The following is a 16,730-nucleotide window of genomic DNA, read 5'->3' on the forward strand; positions in this document are numbered from 1 at the left end:
ACACACAGGCCAAAACGACCCTTATTTTACTTTACTCGTTATACTTTACTTTTGTATCCCCATTTTCTAAATGCATCGTTAGTGCTACCTCAATGCGGATATGTCTATTATCGGGATACGAGAAAAGACAAACAAAAGGAACAGAAGGGATCGTAGTTATTCTATGCCTTTGCGTTATTTTTGGTTCAACCGCGAATGCGCCCACATTTGACGTCGCACGAGAAAAGTCTAATTTGACCTGGAACTATAAGTTCGTTGCACAATTCAAAATCCAATTTTTGCCCCAACAGGCGTTTTTACTCAAAAGGTTCATAAACAATGGCCACGCACAGTTTCTGTAATTATTACGAACGCCAATTTACAAAAAGGCCTGGTTCGCGTAATTTATTCTGAGTCCACACTAGTTTTATATTCTATGCTTTGATTTGCTTGTTTTGCCCTTGCCGTCGTGCGTCAACAAAATATACGCTAGGTTGTAACGCTACGAAATGTTCACCTCACAAAAAAGGCAAATACACGAGGGCCAATCACTGATGCTAATATGAATAAAAAAAAGTATATATGTTCACATTGCCATATTCACGGTCTAGAGATTGTTGTACATACCTCCCCACGAATGTTCAAATCACGTAAAGTTGCATGGTCTTCCTTCCACTAGAGTCTATGTACTCGTTTCATCACCTTCTCCCCATTCAGTGGTTGGCGTGGCAGACGTCAATTTTACAAGTCGTGGATCGGTACACTCTTGCCGGCGTGGACTAGATGACGCGGATCGCAAGGGAAGCGAGCCGTTCGGAGTGGGCGTGCTATCTAGAAAGGCTGAGGGCGAACTGAAGTGCCTGGTGCAGCGGGATTTCCGAGCAGGCATAAGCTGCAAAAATTCACCGCCAGGGGCAGCACCAGAGAGAGCAATCGAGAGGCAAAACGCCCTCGATGGCTAAAAATTGGACTAGCAATTTTTTATTACGTAAGGTTTGGATCCACGCAAAAGGGACAAACGTTACACATATCTTCCTACTGCACTTCCATCCTGCCTTTCTCCTACTACAGCATTCCAATCACCCATTACGATAATGCACAATCCCTTTCTCTCTTTTTCCATCAAGTCTCTATCTTCTCATAGTTTTCCTCCACTTCTTCTTCTGACAACCCACTATGTGGCACATACACTTGAATTAACGCTAAGTCTTTCTTTTTTCCTTGAAGTTTCACCATTATAATTCTGTCATCCACATAACGCACTGCTATAACATTATGTCTCACACGTGGTCCTAGCACTATTCCCACACCACGGTTTCCTTGTTGATCACCTCCAGAATAAAACATCTTGAACTCATCACTCACTATTTCACCATTTTGTTCCCACCTCACTTCTGATATTCCCATAACATCTACTTTGTTTCTTCTAATTTCTGCTTTTAAGTTTTCTAGCTTTCCAGACTGTAACAGGGTTCTGACATTCCGCGTTGCAATCCTTAATCTTACCTTCTGTTTGCTTCTCTTTTCCCCTCTTTTCCCCATCAGTGTCCTTTGTCATAATGTGTCCTTCCCAGACATCCCCCTCCTGGACATCCGAATGGGGGGGGGGGGGCTAGTTTACGTCCGGAATATTTTGCCTTGGAAGGACTCATCATGATTGCAGTTTTTCTAGGGAAAAGATATATGCGGTAGCTTCCCATTGCTTTCCGCACACCACTCTCTCTTTCGCATCTTGATAGATCCCAGGGGGCCCCAACGAGGAGGTGAGGAGAGTGGATTTGACTAAATTCACTGCACCAAATTTATGGTGTTTGGATATAGTTTGCATATCAGTTCCATCAGGGTTTTTGACATATACTTGATAAAACTTTGGGACGTATGAAATTTGGTATTGGTTTAAATGTTGGATTTTTACCTATGCCAATTCTGGTTCCGAAAGACCAATTTCAGCCACTATTCCTACATTGGTAATTAATTAATTTCATCACATCCCGACTGCAACAATTATAGTCCAGAAAACTTCGAGAATTAAACACACTCCATTTATGATAATTCAATATTTCCTGGATATTTCGGATTCAGAAAATCGCAATCCCAATATTGCAACTTCAACAGTCACACTAGTTTTCACTTACATTGCAAGAGAGGTTGGATGATCTTTGTTACTTGGGAGGATTTAAAGTTTTAAGAAAGTTTTCATTCCAAGACACTACAGTCAGCTCCTTACATAACAAGCCTATTGAATCTGTTGGTTGGAAAATCGGAGCATTACAAATGATTCTGATATAAAAGAAATGGACAAGAAAGATAATTTTTCATGCAATGTGGTTTATTTCTGGTACTACTATTTTAGGGAAGGATTACACTTCACCAAGGGCTCCCCCTTCCTGCCCTCTTTGTTTTGTGCATGTGGGTATTGTATGAGTCTTCTTTCCCTTCAATTTATACATCTACATAACAAGTAGATATTGTTTGTTTTTATGTTCTCTGTATGCACAGAAAGGCTGATGAGGACTGGTCTGGATATCAAACCTGGGACCCTTGAATTACAAGGCAGTGAAGAACAAGTAGATCTGAGCTGCATTAACTCCCTCCACTTTCACGATTATTGTTTGTCTTTATAAAAATTTCCATCCCTTAGCTTAAACTTATAAAGGATGAATGATCACTATGGTATGGTATGGTATTTTGAATATTTGTGTCAATGGCAACCTTGATTTTACTGAGGTTAATGTTCCATTTATATTCTTCAAGGAACATGTGCAGTTTTATATTGAGTCTATCCATATCTGTAGTAGTCATCTGAAATTACATGATGGTTCATCCTTAAGGTTCTGAATATCTGGAAAATGTATGTGCATTGTAGAGCAGTGTTTCTCAACCACCAGGCTGTAGCCTGATACCGGGCCTTGGCATCAATTACACTGGGCCGCCAGAGGTTCTCCTGAAACAGTTTTTCTTCAATAGACATATTGAAACGTAGTATTTCTCTTTACGATTATGGTTTAATTTATTTGCTAACATTTAATTTCAATGGTGCATATTAATTAATATTTATATGTATGTTTTTTTTAAACATACGAAGGTTTTAACAAGTAATATTGTTGAGATTGGGACATCCACTCGAAAAAGAAGGATTTACCAGGCTGCAGCCTCATGAAAGTTGAGAACCACTGTTGTAGAGCAAATATATGGTTACATTCACATTGCAGCAACTCAGCGTTCTTCAGAGTATATGCATTCCATGCAAATGTACATCCAGTTCATATAAAGTGGCACATTTTTTAAGGTTGGACAGTTGAAGTATGTCCCATTTATCTGAACTGGAGTGTACATTTACCATGGAATGTATGTACTCTGAACAACATTAAATTGTTGCAATGTGTATATATGAGATTGATAACTATTGCTAGGAATCACTAAACGTATTAACATATTGAAAGGCTATCCACTCAGATGTAATTAAAATGTTAGTATCATTTATAAGGTACTTAGTCTCACTCTGATTACCTATTGCAGAACACCTGAAGACCCAGCTCGACGAGTACATCCAGAAGTTCAGGGGGAAGGTTCGGCTCATCCGGAACACTGAGAGAGAGGGCCTTATAAGGACCCGAGCAAGAGGGGCAGAGGATGCTCACGGGGAGGTTATCCTCTTCCTGGATGCTCACTGCGAGGTCAACAAGAACTGGCTGCCTCCTCTGCTTGCCCCGATCTACAGGAACAGGTAGGCTTCTTTCAAAGCTAAAGTGGCAGATTTTATGTTGTAAACCTGTCTATCCACAAATGCCAGTATAATTTCTTGAAAAGTGGCAAAGCCAAAGAAGAAGGAAGAGATTGCTTTCAGGCATCCAGAGTGTTCATCAGGGGCATTTAGCACATTGATTGAGTTTTTAAAATCAACTTGACTCTCAGATAAGCTAACAAGTAATGGACCTACAGTTTAAAGTGGAATTTCACCCAATGTGTGCCTCCACTGTATATTGAACCAGGCCCAAATTTATCACATGTAGTTTATGGCTGACTTCCATTGTAGAGTATATGGTGTGTGTTACAATGCCAAGAGTATCAGGTTCGAATCCTGGCCTGGACATGAGTGCTGTTTGCAAGTGTCCCTTCATCAATTTCATCATATCATCATCCTTATCTTTGAGATAACCAATCAAGCTAAGTGTAGTTACTTTACCTTGTGTGCCAACCTCAAAGGTTAACAGCTAATCATCCATCTTTTGTTTTTTAGGACCGTGATGACTGTACCAGTAATTGATGGCATAGACCATAACAGCTTTGAGTACCGACCAGTGTACCACGACAACCGCCACTACAGAGGGATATTTGAATGGGGGATGCTGTACAAGGAGAATGAGCTACCTATGAAGGAGGAGAACAAGAGAAAACACAACAGCGAACCCTACAAGTAAGTTTTTTGTTGCTCATAAGCCTATCCTAGTCAAGAATTGCAGAGGAACTTCGACCTCGATGATGATGATAATTAGACCATGTTTGCTCAGAGTAGTAAAGGCAGCTGGTGTGTGGTGTTGATCACACCGCCTCCCACTGTGGCTTGAGAAAGTGTGATACCCTACCTCCACCCCCTCCCATTTAACTTCATGGCAGGGTGCAGTGTACAGAGTTTAGCTTTACCTTGTAATATTATGCTGACAATTTTGTGCTGCATCATTTGGTTCCTAATGCATTAAACTATTCACCAAAGTTGAAGATTAGTCTACAACTTATACTTCTATTAAAGGAGAAAAATACCAGTGTATGAAAGACACTAGCATTATTTTTCACTTTGATAGCCATTGAAAATTATAAAAAATAAAAATATAATTTGCACTGTATTACAAACCTGTAGCAGTTAGTCAACCACTTTTCCACAAAAAGTTGCCTGAAATTCTTCCCATTTGATGTTCATGAAAATGAACGGTACTAACATATGTCATTTGTAGGAATAAAATTCTGGATATTTGTTAAATATATTTCAATCACTACGGAATCATATTCATTCAGATTTGGGAATTACATTGTGCTGTTTAAAAATAAATAGACTATGAGTGGTAATTCATAACAGTTACATGTTTAAGCCACTTCACATATTTTACCATACTCTACTACATATTTATGTACACATTTTGAAAGTTAAATTTAAAAAAAAGGAAGTAAGAAGAAATTAGTGAATCACTGTGTCCATCGAACACAGCATCTGTCAAGTCGCCAACAGTGGTGATTTGAAAACTTAACATAGGTGCAAATGTCGAGGAAGAAATAGCATGTAGAGTGCACATACAAGGCCAACCAGAGGTGTGTGAAGACACCAGTGGGAAGAACAGAGTGGTTCTGTATAAGTAATGGATTAAAACAGGGAAGTGCTCTTTCCCCACTGCTCTTCATAATTACAATGGATGCAATTAACGAAGAGGTGGGGAAGAAGATAAGAGAGGAAGAGATGAAGGCCCTGTTGTTCGCTGATAACTTAGTAATATGGGGGAACAGGGAAGCTGTAGTACAGAGACAGTTTGATAGTTGGAATGAGGAAATCAGAAGAGCAGGAAAGAAATTCAGTGCAGAAAAGAGTGTGGTACTAATAACAACAAGAAATAGAGCCAGAAATGAACCAAGATTAGATATGGACACGGAAGAGTCGAGGGTAGTGGAGAGCTTCAAATATCTAGAAAGAATAATTGAGAGAAGTGGATGAATAGATGAGGAGGTAAACAGAAGAGGACAAATGGGTGGTGGACTATATCAAAGCATCCGAAGATTAATATGGAACAGGGATGTACCTATGAAATGCAGGAAGGTAATATATAACACATATTATTTGCTAATAATTATGTATGGAGCAGATACTTAGACAATGACAGGGAGAGACAAGAGAAAGATGCAAGCGGTGGAGATGAAATTTTTAAGGAGTATATTGGGGAAGACTAGAAGGGATAGAATAAGAATGAGGAGATCCGACAGACAGTGTGTGTAGTGAAGCTTCAGGACAGAATAGATCAGGTGCAGATGAGATGGTTCGGACACATGAAGAGGGTGGGTGCAGAAAGACTACCAGTAAGAGCTTACCACGCACAAGGGGTGGGAGTAAGGCCAAAAGGGAGACCATGATTTCAGTGGAAAGAGCAGATAGCAGAGTGTGTTAGGAGAAGAGAATGAGATTGGAACACCGTCTAAAAGAGAGGAGTGGTGGAAGACTAGGAAAAAATGGCGAGGCTTGACTTCTATGCCGATCCAGCCAAAGGCAGGAAACGGCAAAGGATGATGATGATGACAGCTGCAAAATCAAAAATTCTAGTCATGCTGTGCAATTTGCAGTTGATGATATCAAACACTGTACTGGAACATGGCAGTTTCCATTAACATGTCATAGTATGTGTACTGGAAAGAATAATAAACAACTCTTCAAAACTATAATTATCTAATTTCTTCTGCAGGTCCCCAACCCACGCAGGAGGGCTGTTTGCAATCAACCGCAAGTATTTCCTGGAGCTTGGTGCCTATGACCCTGGCCTGTTGGTCTGGGGTGGAGAAAACTTTGAATTGTCCTTCAAGGTAAACACATTTATAGTCTTTGTTGTTCTTTTTTGTAGAGATTTTCAATATAGATTACCATTAGGGTTGGGACATATTAATTGACACACTGTTGGTTGGTATCAATTGATATAGTCATTGTCGTTCATTTATATTGCTCAATGATGCTGATTCAGTATTTCCGTAAGTATCCTAGAAGTTCATGAAAAATTCTTCAATGTTGTTATTAGGGAGTGTAATTACTTTTCTTCTCCTTTCAGATATGGCAGTGTGGGGGTAGCATAGAGTGGGTTCCCTGTTCGCGTGTCGGCCACGTGTACAGAGGCTTCATGCCGTACAACTTTGGCAAGTTGGCGAGGAAGAAGAAGGGGCCACTCATAATAAATGTAAGTTTTCTCATTTACAAATATTAAATTAAATTTTTATCAGAGTTTTTCATCATGCTACCGATGAAACTTTATCTCAAAGAGTTATTCTGCAATGAAGATTACACACTGAAGTGACAAGCAACAACTTGTCATATTGCTAGGGTGTGAAATGATGAAATGTGGAATTGATTGGTTCATTCCCAAGTGACACGTGTCACTTGTTGGTTTGGTCTGGAAGCTCCCAAATAATTCGATCAGGGATTACTTACATTTGCAGTGAAATGAAATCCAGTTTGGCTTCAAATTCAGTATACAAAATAATGTTTTGGTGTCATTGTGGTGAAGGAAATCTAAAATTTAGTTTGAAAAATGTTCACATACCGCAGAAAATAAAAATTGAACCTCTAATGAAATTTTCATACTCTTTTTTTTTATCACTCATTGAAATACAGTTTGTCATTAAAAGTCACTTTTCACTTTAGAAATTACAAAATCATTTTATTTTCTGGGACGTTTCCTTACATTAGTTCACTTTCAAAAAAATAAAACTATTTGCTGTAGACAGATAAAGTTGCTTTTTCTATTTCCCTCAAAGAATTGTGCTCTCTTGTGGAAGGGAAATTTTGTTATCTCCTTATCAAACAACATAATTATAAGATCAAGAAAATAAAAGTTTTAAACAAAAGTTTCTATTTGGAGAGCCCACATGGTCCCTTCGATAAACCAAAGATTTTAAAAAATTGTAGAATATTGTACTGTTAGGGTTCCACAACCACGTGAAGTTGTATTGATAATCGTTTAATAGTTCGTTTTTTTTTTGTTTTTTTTTTTTTTAAATTTGAACACAATCATTGAAGTGCCAATCCACATGTCTACATTCTCAGATGTTGAAATGTGACACAATGACAGGTTTTCCAAACATTATGCTAACCAAAAGGTTTCAAGATAAGTTTCAATCTGAAATTAAATTAAGATATTGTTAATTTTTTTTTCCTTGCATGTACCTAAGACTGCATAAATGTATGTTCCCCATGTGCATCATTTTTTTTATATTAAATCACAATTCAAGCACTCAAATGTTACACAGTAGACATCAAATGCTTCTTCAATATCAATTTGAAGCCTGATTACAGTGATTTATATCACCTTACTTTCCAGAATTACAAGCGTGTGATTGAGGTGTGGTTTGATGACAAGTACAAGGAGTATTTCTACACACGTGAGCCCCTGGCGAGGTTCCTGGACATGGGGGACATAACGGAGCAGTTGGCCCTGAAGCAGAGGTTGCAGTGCAGGAGCTTCCAGTGGTTCATGGACAATGTGGCTTACGATGTGCTGGAGAAGTACCCAGAGCTGCCTCCAAACATTCACTGGGGAGAGGTAGGCAAGCTTTCCATGTTTATTGTAGATTGTAATATGGTTGCTCTATTTTTGTAGGGATGGGGCACATTAATCAGTGCTGTATCAGTATTGGCCAATGTAGGCATATTGGTTTATCAGTAAAATTACCAATGATTATAAATTCAATTTTCATAATCCCAATAAATTAGTGTTATGAAATTATCCCGGATTTTACTTTTTTTGGGAAGAGGGGACATTTAAAAGAAATCCATCGTTGTCTACTGATAAACATAAAATTGAGGTTCGGCTGTATCTGTCAATAGGCTGAAATTTAGTGTAAAATGCTGTCAATTGATTAAATTGTTGTTTTAAGGGGAAAAGTGACAATTTCCCCTAGGTCCTTCTCTCTTCGGCAGTTGCCGGTCACTGTTGCCAGTTTCGCTCTTTTGGAGCCAGATCTGGTTCTTTCATGCACTCGTTTGGTTGTGAACTGTGGCCCCACTCCTTGCCCCACTATGATGCCATCACTGGCTCTGGTTTACATAGACTTCTGTCATAAGTATACATTTTTGCATGTGAAATGATATTGTTATATCGGCTGTGTCACCCCACCCCATCTTACATTCCCAGCTGCTTTATCTTTATAGCACCTTGGCTGACGTGAAGAGTTATCCGGGAATACTTTTATTTTCGATTTCATACGACCATCACTGGATTATTGAGATGGGTGATGCCGCCGAATCTAGACGTGAAAACTAAAAATAAATTGCCATCACTTAAGTGGACTTAAAACAACAACACTTTATCCAGTTGCATAAATGTAGCTCCTTGAAAGTTTTTACTCCATTTACGGTGAAATTTAGCTCTTTTATGTGCATCAGGTTTGGCAACACTGCCAGGATGGCCGTAGGAGGCAAGAGGAAATACATTGCTCTTATGGAAGTATTATTTTATTTGTTTTCTTGGGAATATCAAACTTCCGATGGCATAGAAAAATATATCAACGGAAAAAGGACAGACTGAAGTAGTAATTGACAGACAGAAATGTCGAAACTTCCATTTGATTAGCCGTAACTTTAAGTTGAAGTTGATTCCCCATAAGGAATACATGGGTTTCTGAAAATTCTTATTCATCATATTTTTGAAACATCATATCTAGCTTAATAATCAACTTTAAAAAAACACTTTCACTTGCAACATGTGGAGAAATTCATACTCTGTTGAACGCCAGCTTTTTCCCTCGGTAGCACTGTTCATTCGGACGATATTGAAAAAATGCACAACTGGTGTGAAATTGTCCCTCATCCCCTTAAGTCCACTTTATGCACAGATAAGCTAATTGGGACTGGACCTATGGTTTAGGGAGAATTCACACCGAAGAGACATGCAACACGAGAGTTTCACACCAAACAGACAAGGTGCACTCGGCAAGAGACGCTTGTTTCTTTGCTGAGTTCGCATGATGGAACCAATATGATTGCGTTAATCAGTTTATTAGTCACCCGAAAAAAAACATAAAGAGACATTGTTTCATGTAAATCACATTTTAAAATTTGGGCAAGTTATTGAAACTCAGCAGAGGCATGTTGTGCATGAGAAACAGAAATAATATGCACTGACCTCAAACTGTATATGCTAGACTTTCCAGCCTGAATAAAGCAAAGTCCTGAACACTAGAGAAATGGTTCTCAAACTTCGTGAAACCATGTCCCGGTATTTTTTTTAAAGTCAATACCCTTAGCCCAAGTATTTAAGATTTTATGCATGAATTAACATGTACCCATGAAATTAAATATTGATAAATAAATTCTTGCATAATCATAAAGAGTAATAATAGTTTGATTATGTGTAGGATTGTTGACAAATATAAAAATATGGATGACGAAGTGGTAATGTTGTCTCCTTGTAATTAAGTGATCCCAGGTTCGATAACTGGTGGGGGCACATAGTGGCACGGGTCCCACTTTAGACTGTAGGTCGAGTGCTGATAAGTATATTTGGGCATAAGATGGACTTAAAAAAACAAAAACTCACAACTCATATATGATATTGGGATTATGAGAGTTGTCAACCACTTTCAGCAGAACTTTTTGTAGCTCAGTATAGTTGATACGAGGGCATGGTATCGAGTCGCAGCCTGGCGTTTGAGATACAATGCACTAGAGTACTTTACAATGTTGACTGATCTAACAGTTGGGCTGAAAAGTTCGTAGGCTGACTCATAGATGGCGTTACTAGAATTAAATCCATGTGATTTTTACTTAGTACTAACCTTCAAAAGATACGTGTATAAATTTCACAGCTGCCGGATAATTAGTTCGTGAGATATAGCATTGTGAGTGAAGCAGCTTTTGTTATTGTGAAAAAATGGATAAAAAAGAATTTCGTGTGTTAATAAAGCATTGCTTTTTGGCGAAAAAAAATACTGTTGAAGCCAAGGTTTGGCTTGATAAACATTATTCGGACTCTGCACCAGGAAAATCAACCGTTGAGAAGTGGTTTGCTAAATTTAAACGAGGCGAAATGAGCATCGAAGACGATTCACGCAGTGGACGCCCTAAAGAGGCTGTTACCGACGAAAACATCAAAAAAGTCCACAAAATAATTTTAAATGATCGTAAAGTGAAGTTGATCGAGATAGCTGAGACTTTAAAAATATCAAAGGAACGTGTTGGACATATTGTGCATGAATATTTGAACATGCGAAAGCTGTGTGTAAAATGGGTGCCGCGCGTGCTCACAATCGATCAAAAGCAACAACGTTTTGATGATTCGGAGCAATGTTTAGCGATATTCAACCGTAATAAAATTGCTTCCCCATCCACCATATTCTCCAGATCTGGCTCCCAGTGACTTTTTTCTGTTTGCAGACCTTAAAAGAATGCTCGCTGGAAAGAAATTTAGCACTGATGAAGAGGTAATCGCCGAAACAGGCCTATTTTGAGGCTAAAGAGAAATCGTACTATAAAAATGGCATCGAAAAATTGTATGACCGCTATAATCGTTGTATCGCCCTCGAAGGCAACTATATTGAATAATAAAATCGAATTTTGTCAAAAAAATATTTTTTACTATGTTAGCCTACGAACTTTTCAGCCCAACTGTTATTTTGGACTAAAGCAGGGTTGTTAAAGGTCCAGGAATTTTAAATAAATTCAATTCCGGTCCAGGAGAGAAGATCAGCAATCGTAAATGGTTTCTGGACCATAAAGAACATTTTTTATCAGTAAAGTATTCAAATTTGGCCCAGGAACCTTTTTGCCAGATCAATTAAATACTGTCCAGGAATTGTTTTTCATCAAAAAACTTGATAAAGCGAAAAGAACGTTGTGTTTAAATCTTAAAACATTGTACATATTGATACTTTATTATATCAACAAATTAGAGGTTCAAACATGATGCCGGTCTAAGTATAGCTCGGAATGAAGCATTCGCTGGGCATACGCAAACAACAAACTGAGGCGACATGATGCATAGTATTGAGAAAACGGCCCAGTCCGAGACACATGTAAGCGACATGCGACACCTGCATCTTGCCTTGTCTCTTCAGTTCGAAAGCTTGCATTGATTACCAAGGGTTCACTTCCAAGTGACATGTGTTGCATGTCGCGTGTCTCTTCGTTGTGAATTCTCCCTTACATTAAATAATGAAGCTGATGAACAGCTTATGTTCTTCTTCGGGGTGTAAAGGGTGCTCCTTCCACGTAGTACACCCAAATGTCAACCTCACTTCCACATTAGTGCACCCTGGACTGAAGACTAACGAGGCTCTGGCGACTGGCCTTATGGCCAGTATAATTTTGTTTGTATTGTCCTGTTGTCCTTATGTGTGCTGAGTGCCCATTTACAGCCTCAGCTTTTAACAGAAGTCCGAACATTTTAGGATTTTTAATTATGCAACGTTAGAGTTGTTCTTTGTAATGATAAGGGGCTGGCCCCCGTATAAAGTGATGGGAACAAAATAGCCTAAGTGCTGACGCTCCCACAATTTTAAAATCAAATTCAAAAATTCAAAAAAGCTTATGTTCTTCAAGGAGCATCTGCAATTTTATATCGGATTTTATGAACTAAATTGACAAGTACTCTTGTAAATTGTTGCAAGTTGTGTAAGTGACGAAAGAAGGTGAATGTTTATGCATGATTTTAAACCTTGATTTTACATTTTTCAGGGGACCAATGTAAAAAGAACTTAAAATGTGTGGGGCCCATGAAGATTAAATGTAAAATTGTGGTTCTTTTGTATGTTCGATATTATATATGTGTGTGTTCTTGTTATGTGTGAGTTTGTATTATCTGGTGGTATTTGTTTTGTAAGTCTTAAATCCCATTTTTGTATGAAATTTGTATTAGTTTGCAATCTAAGTATGTGTCAAATGAATGTTTTTGCATTATCACTGACTTCTAATTTTCAGTCAACTTCCCTTGAATTAAATATCCATAGTATTTGCTTGAGTCTTGTAAATATGTTCTTTTGTTCATTCTTAATTTGTAGTATCTTCTTTTTTTGTTGTCCACCTGCCAGAGAATTTGCTTTTGTACTTCTTTTTGTGTTTGTGGCCTTCTGAGACTGCTCGTTTGTGTTTTTAGCTCCATAGCGCAGCCTTAGACGTGTGTTGGGACACGTTGGGAAGCGATGCCCCTACAATAATTAATGCTTTTGAATGTATGGGCGATAACAACAATGGTGATGTGTCACAGGTAGGATATTTTGACTGTCATTTATCTATAAGATACGTGTTGTTACTAACTTCTGACAATGCACATGTTTTCCTATAGCTGCGGAGCGTGGCAACAGGGAAATGTATGGACACAATGGGCCATGGCCCGCCCAGTCTCTTGGGGATATCCCACTGTCACGGACTTGGTAGCAATCAGGTAATCTAATCTTGCATTCATTGCTAGCTGTAAGTATGGACCTGATGTTTTTGGTGAATTAGTTACGTCTTGTATATGTGTGTGTGAGAATTGACCTGAAATTTTCAGGTGGTAAGAGACCCAGATACAGAACCAAAAAAAATTGGCACACAGATCCACACCTTACAAATTTTGCATTCAGATGCAGGATTCAAATCTGGAACCCAAAATTGAGCAGACATATCCAGAATCCAAAATTGCACACGAGTAGTGGGATTGGTGGTATTATAAACCCGAGAAAGTATGAACCCCCCTCAAGCAGAATTGCCTACACTTAAAACAAGCTCAACATGAGCATATGAGCTTTTTGCTCAAGTGTGGAACCCCCTCTAATCCAAGATTTTTGTAAAAATGCCCTCGGGAATTTCCCGGGAAAGTATGACCCCCCTCAGATTGAAGAGGCTACACTTACAAAAGGCACTTCTGTGAGATTGTTGTCCATAAACTTGTTAAAAATATGCCTCTCTTGATATGTTTTTTGGCCACACTTAAAACTATGCCAAACGTATTAATACGCACATACACACCCACACCCCCACACATACTGATCTTGATCTTGATCTTGACATGACCTTGACCTTGATTTTGACTATTTTTTCGATTATTTTTTTCGATTATTTTTTTCGATTATTTTTTTCGATTATTTTTTCGATTATTTTGACCTTGACCTTGAGATGACCTTGACCTTGATCTTGATATTGATCACACCCACCCACACACACCCACACACACCCACACGCACACACCTACACCCACACACATACACCCACACCCACACACACCCACACGCACACACCCACACCCACCCACACACACACACACACACACCCACACTCACCCACACACACACACCCACACACACACCCACACCCACACACACCCACACCCACCCACACACACACACCCACCCACACACACATATTTACTTCCGGTCCACTTCCGGTTTACTTCCGGTCCACTTCCGGTTTACTTTCGGTCCACTTCCGGTCCACATCCGGTTTACTTCCGGTCCCACTTCCGGTCCACTTCCGGTTTGACTACTTCCGGTCCACTTGTGGCCAAGTTGTGGCCTATTTCTGGTTTATTTATATTGCATCATGCTGTGTAACAAATTATTACCCAGTATAGAGTTTTGATTTGAACCCCAAGAAATTTTATATAAATACCAAAGCCAAAAAATATTAACACACACACACACACACATATATATATACACATACATACACAAATCACACTGCTGAACCCAACTGATATTTTTTATTAAGCATAGAGTTTTGATTTGAACCCCAAGAAATTGTATATAAATACCAAAGCCAAAAATATTAACACACACACACACATACACACATACACACACACAAAGCACAGTGCTGAACAACAAGGCCATATTTTGTAATTTTCTAGACCAGGAACTTGACCCTGTGCACCAGAAACAGGCCCTCCACAAATTATGTGAACATCATGGAGTACACAATATATTTTACAATCTCAATTTAAATTCAAGAACAAGAGATTTGGATTTGATGTATCTGGAAATATTGAATCTTGAATCAACCTGCAAACAACATTACATGTTAGGCTGGGCTATTTCAACAGCAGTAAATATTTACCAAACGTTTCAACGTTAAAAAAAAACAATCAGAATAATATCTTCCAGGAAATATAGATACCTGAACATGCAAACATATTTTGAAAGAAGAAACATTGCAAGATATATAAAATCAGACCACCTGTTGGATTGTTTTAGGGAAAAATTTGAAAATTTATCAGAGTATGATTTTTTTAAAGTGCAAAATGAAACAGAGGCAAGATGGGTACTTGACAGTGATGTTGGGTTTGGGTATGTGAGCATAGAATTGGGTTCTGAATATGATAATTTTGAATCCAATACATACTGGCATAGAATTGATGCATACCTGTTGCATTGTTGTTGGGGAAAATATGTTGCTTTTTTTACAAAAAGTACTTCAAGTTTAGAAAAATTTAGGTTTTACAAATTTTTCCATGATCATAGAATTTATACAAACAGCAGGGGGCCTGTTGATGACACAACAATTTCCATATTTGATGAGGCAGGAAAATTGGATGTAAATTCTGGTTTATATTTTAATGAGTTGATTATGTACCTGCTTAAAAACAATATCAATTCTGGCTCATTCAATACAAGATGGACTTAAATAATTACACAAAATATTTTTTTTGTAGATGGAACCTCCACCAGATTATAAGTTAATTCCATGGATTCTGTCACACTTATTTTAATACAATTAATATCACAAGGCACGTACCACATAAAATCATAATTCCAAGCGATGGCATGGATTCCACGATTACATATCATACATACTGCAATTGGAGCTTCAGCAGTTCGGGACTGTGCAATATATTGTCTATAAATATAGGAATTGTACGGGTTGCAAACAAAACTCCCAATTCAGGTTTCTTAAATTTGAAACAGAATCCAAACTGTCTGGAAGTTCATAAAAGTGAAGCCATTCTACAAGCGGGTCTATCTCAGCTTTTGCATGATATATTTGAGCAAGAGGTGTTGTGTTTATAATATTTGTTGGTATAGAGGTTTGTTCTGAATCTTATCAATTATGAACAGCTCTGCTGCATGTTGTGATTATGAATATCTAGTCCCTAAACCTAACAGAGCTGTGCAGTGATGTTGTTATTGGGAACAGGATTCAAATCCTACACAGATTTATGGATAGGAGTGATTGCCATGAAATTATATCTAGATCCCTGTGCAATAATGCTGTTATTGGGAACAGGATTCAAATCCTATACAGATACAGATTCTTGCTGAGCTTAATAGGTTATTGTCATGGAAGATAGTCAATATTTCTGCTGTTATTAGGTATAAAATTCAATTACACAATAATATCTAGATAAATAATAATGCATACAGAATCTATAAATATATACTCAATATCCCTATACCTGACAGCTGTGCGGTGATGCTGTTATTGGGAACAAGATTCAAATCCCACACAGAAACAGATTTTTGCTGGGCTTAGAACTATTATGGATAGGTGATTGCCATGAAATAATATCCCTATACCTGACAGAGCTGTGCAGTGATGCTGTTATTGGGAACAATTTTAACAGAGCTGTGGTTTCCATAAATCTATACTCAATATCGCTATACCTGACAGAGCTGTGCAGTGATGCTGTTATTGGAACAGGATTCAAATATACAGATCCTTGCTAAACTTAGAACTATGTTATGAACAAAAACAGTGATATAATTATTGGGAACAGGATTCAAATTATGGATAGGTGATTACCATGAAGATACTCAATATTTTTGTTATTAGGTACAAGATTCAATTATACAGTTACAAAAATATTTATTAACAGAGCTGTGCGGTGATGTTGTTATTGGGAACAGGATTCAAATCCTACACAGATACAGAGCCTTGGAATTATTATGGATAGGTGATTGCTATGAAGATAGATACTCAATATCTCTTTACATGACAGAGCTGTGCAATTATTGGGAATTGGAACTTAGGTACAAGATTCAATTACACAGATACAGACGCAGAAATAATATCTAGTTAACAGAGCTGTAGTTTCCATAAA

The 16,730-nt window shown here is 38.1% G+C and overlaps 1 protein-coding gene across 2 annotated transcripts in view; it reads left to right on the forward strand.

The window, feature by feature from the left end:
• The window catches only part of Pgant7 (N-acetylgalactosaminyltransferase 7), a 53,162-nt gene that overhangs the window by 18,291 nt on the left and 18,141 nt on the right, over positions 1-16,730 (forward strand). Inside the window, exons 5-10 of one of the 2 annotated variants that reach the window (XM_083134326.1) lie at positions 3,499-3,706; positions 4,220-4,396; positions 6,420-6,537; positions 6,777-6,902; positions 8,043-8,264; positions 12,813-12,923. In XM_083134326.1, coding sequence (XP_082990452.1) covers positions 3,499-3,706; positions 4,220-4,396; positions 6,420-6,537; positions 6,777-6,902; positions 8,043-8,264; positions 12,813-12,923 — 962 coding nt within the window. Of the gene's footprint in view, positions 1-3,498; positions 3,707-4,219; positions 4,397-6,419; positions 6,538-6,776; positions 6,903-8,042; positions 8,265-12,812; positions 12,924-13,001; positions 13,101-16,730 lie in introns of both variants that reach the window. The other variant, XM_083134327.1, reaches the window with a different exon arrangement.

This window comes from Lepisma saccharinum, chromosome 13, assembly GCF_977018435.1.
Source record: "Lepisma saccharinum chromosome 13, izLepSacc3.1, whole genome shotgun sequence".
Lineage (NCBI taxonomy): Eukaryota > Metazoa > Arthropoda > Insecta > Zygentoma > Lepismatidae > Lepisma > Lepisma saccharinum.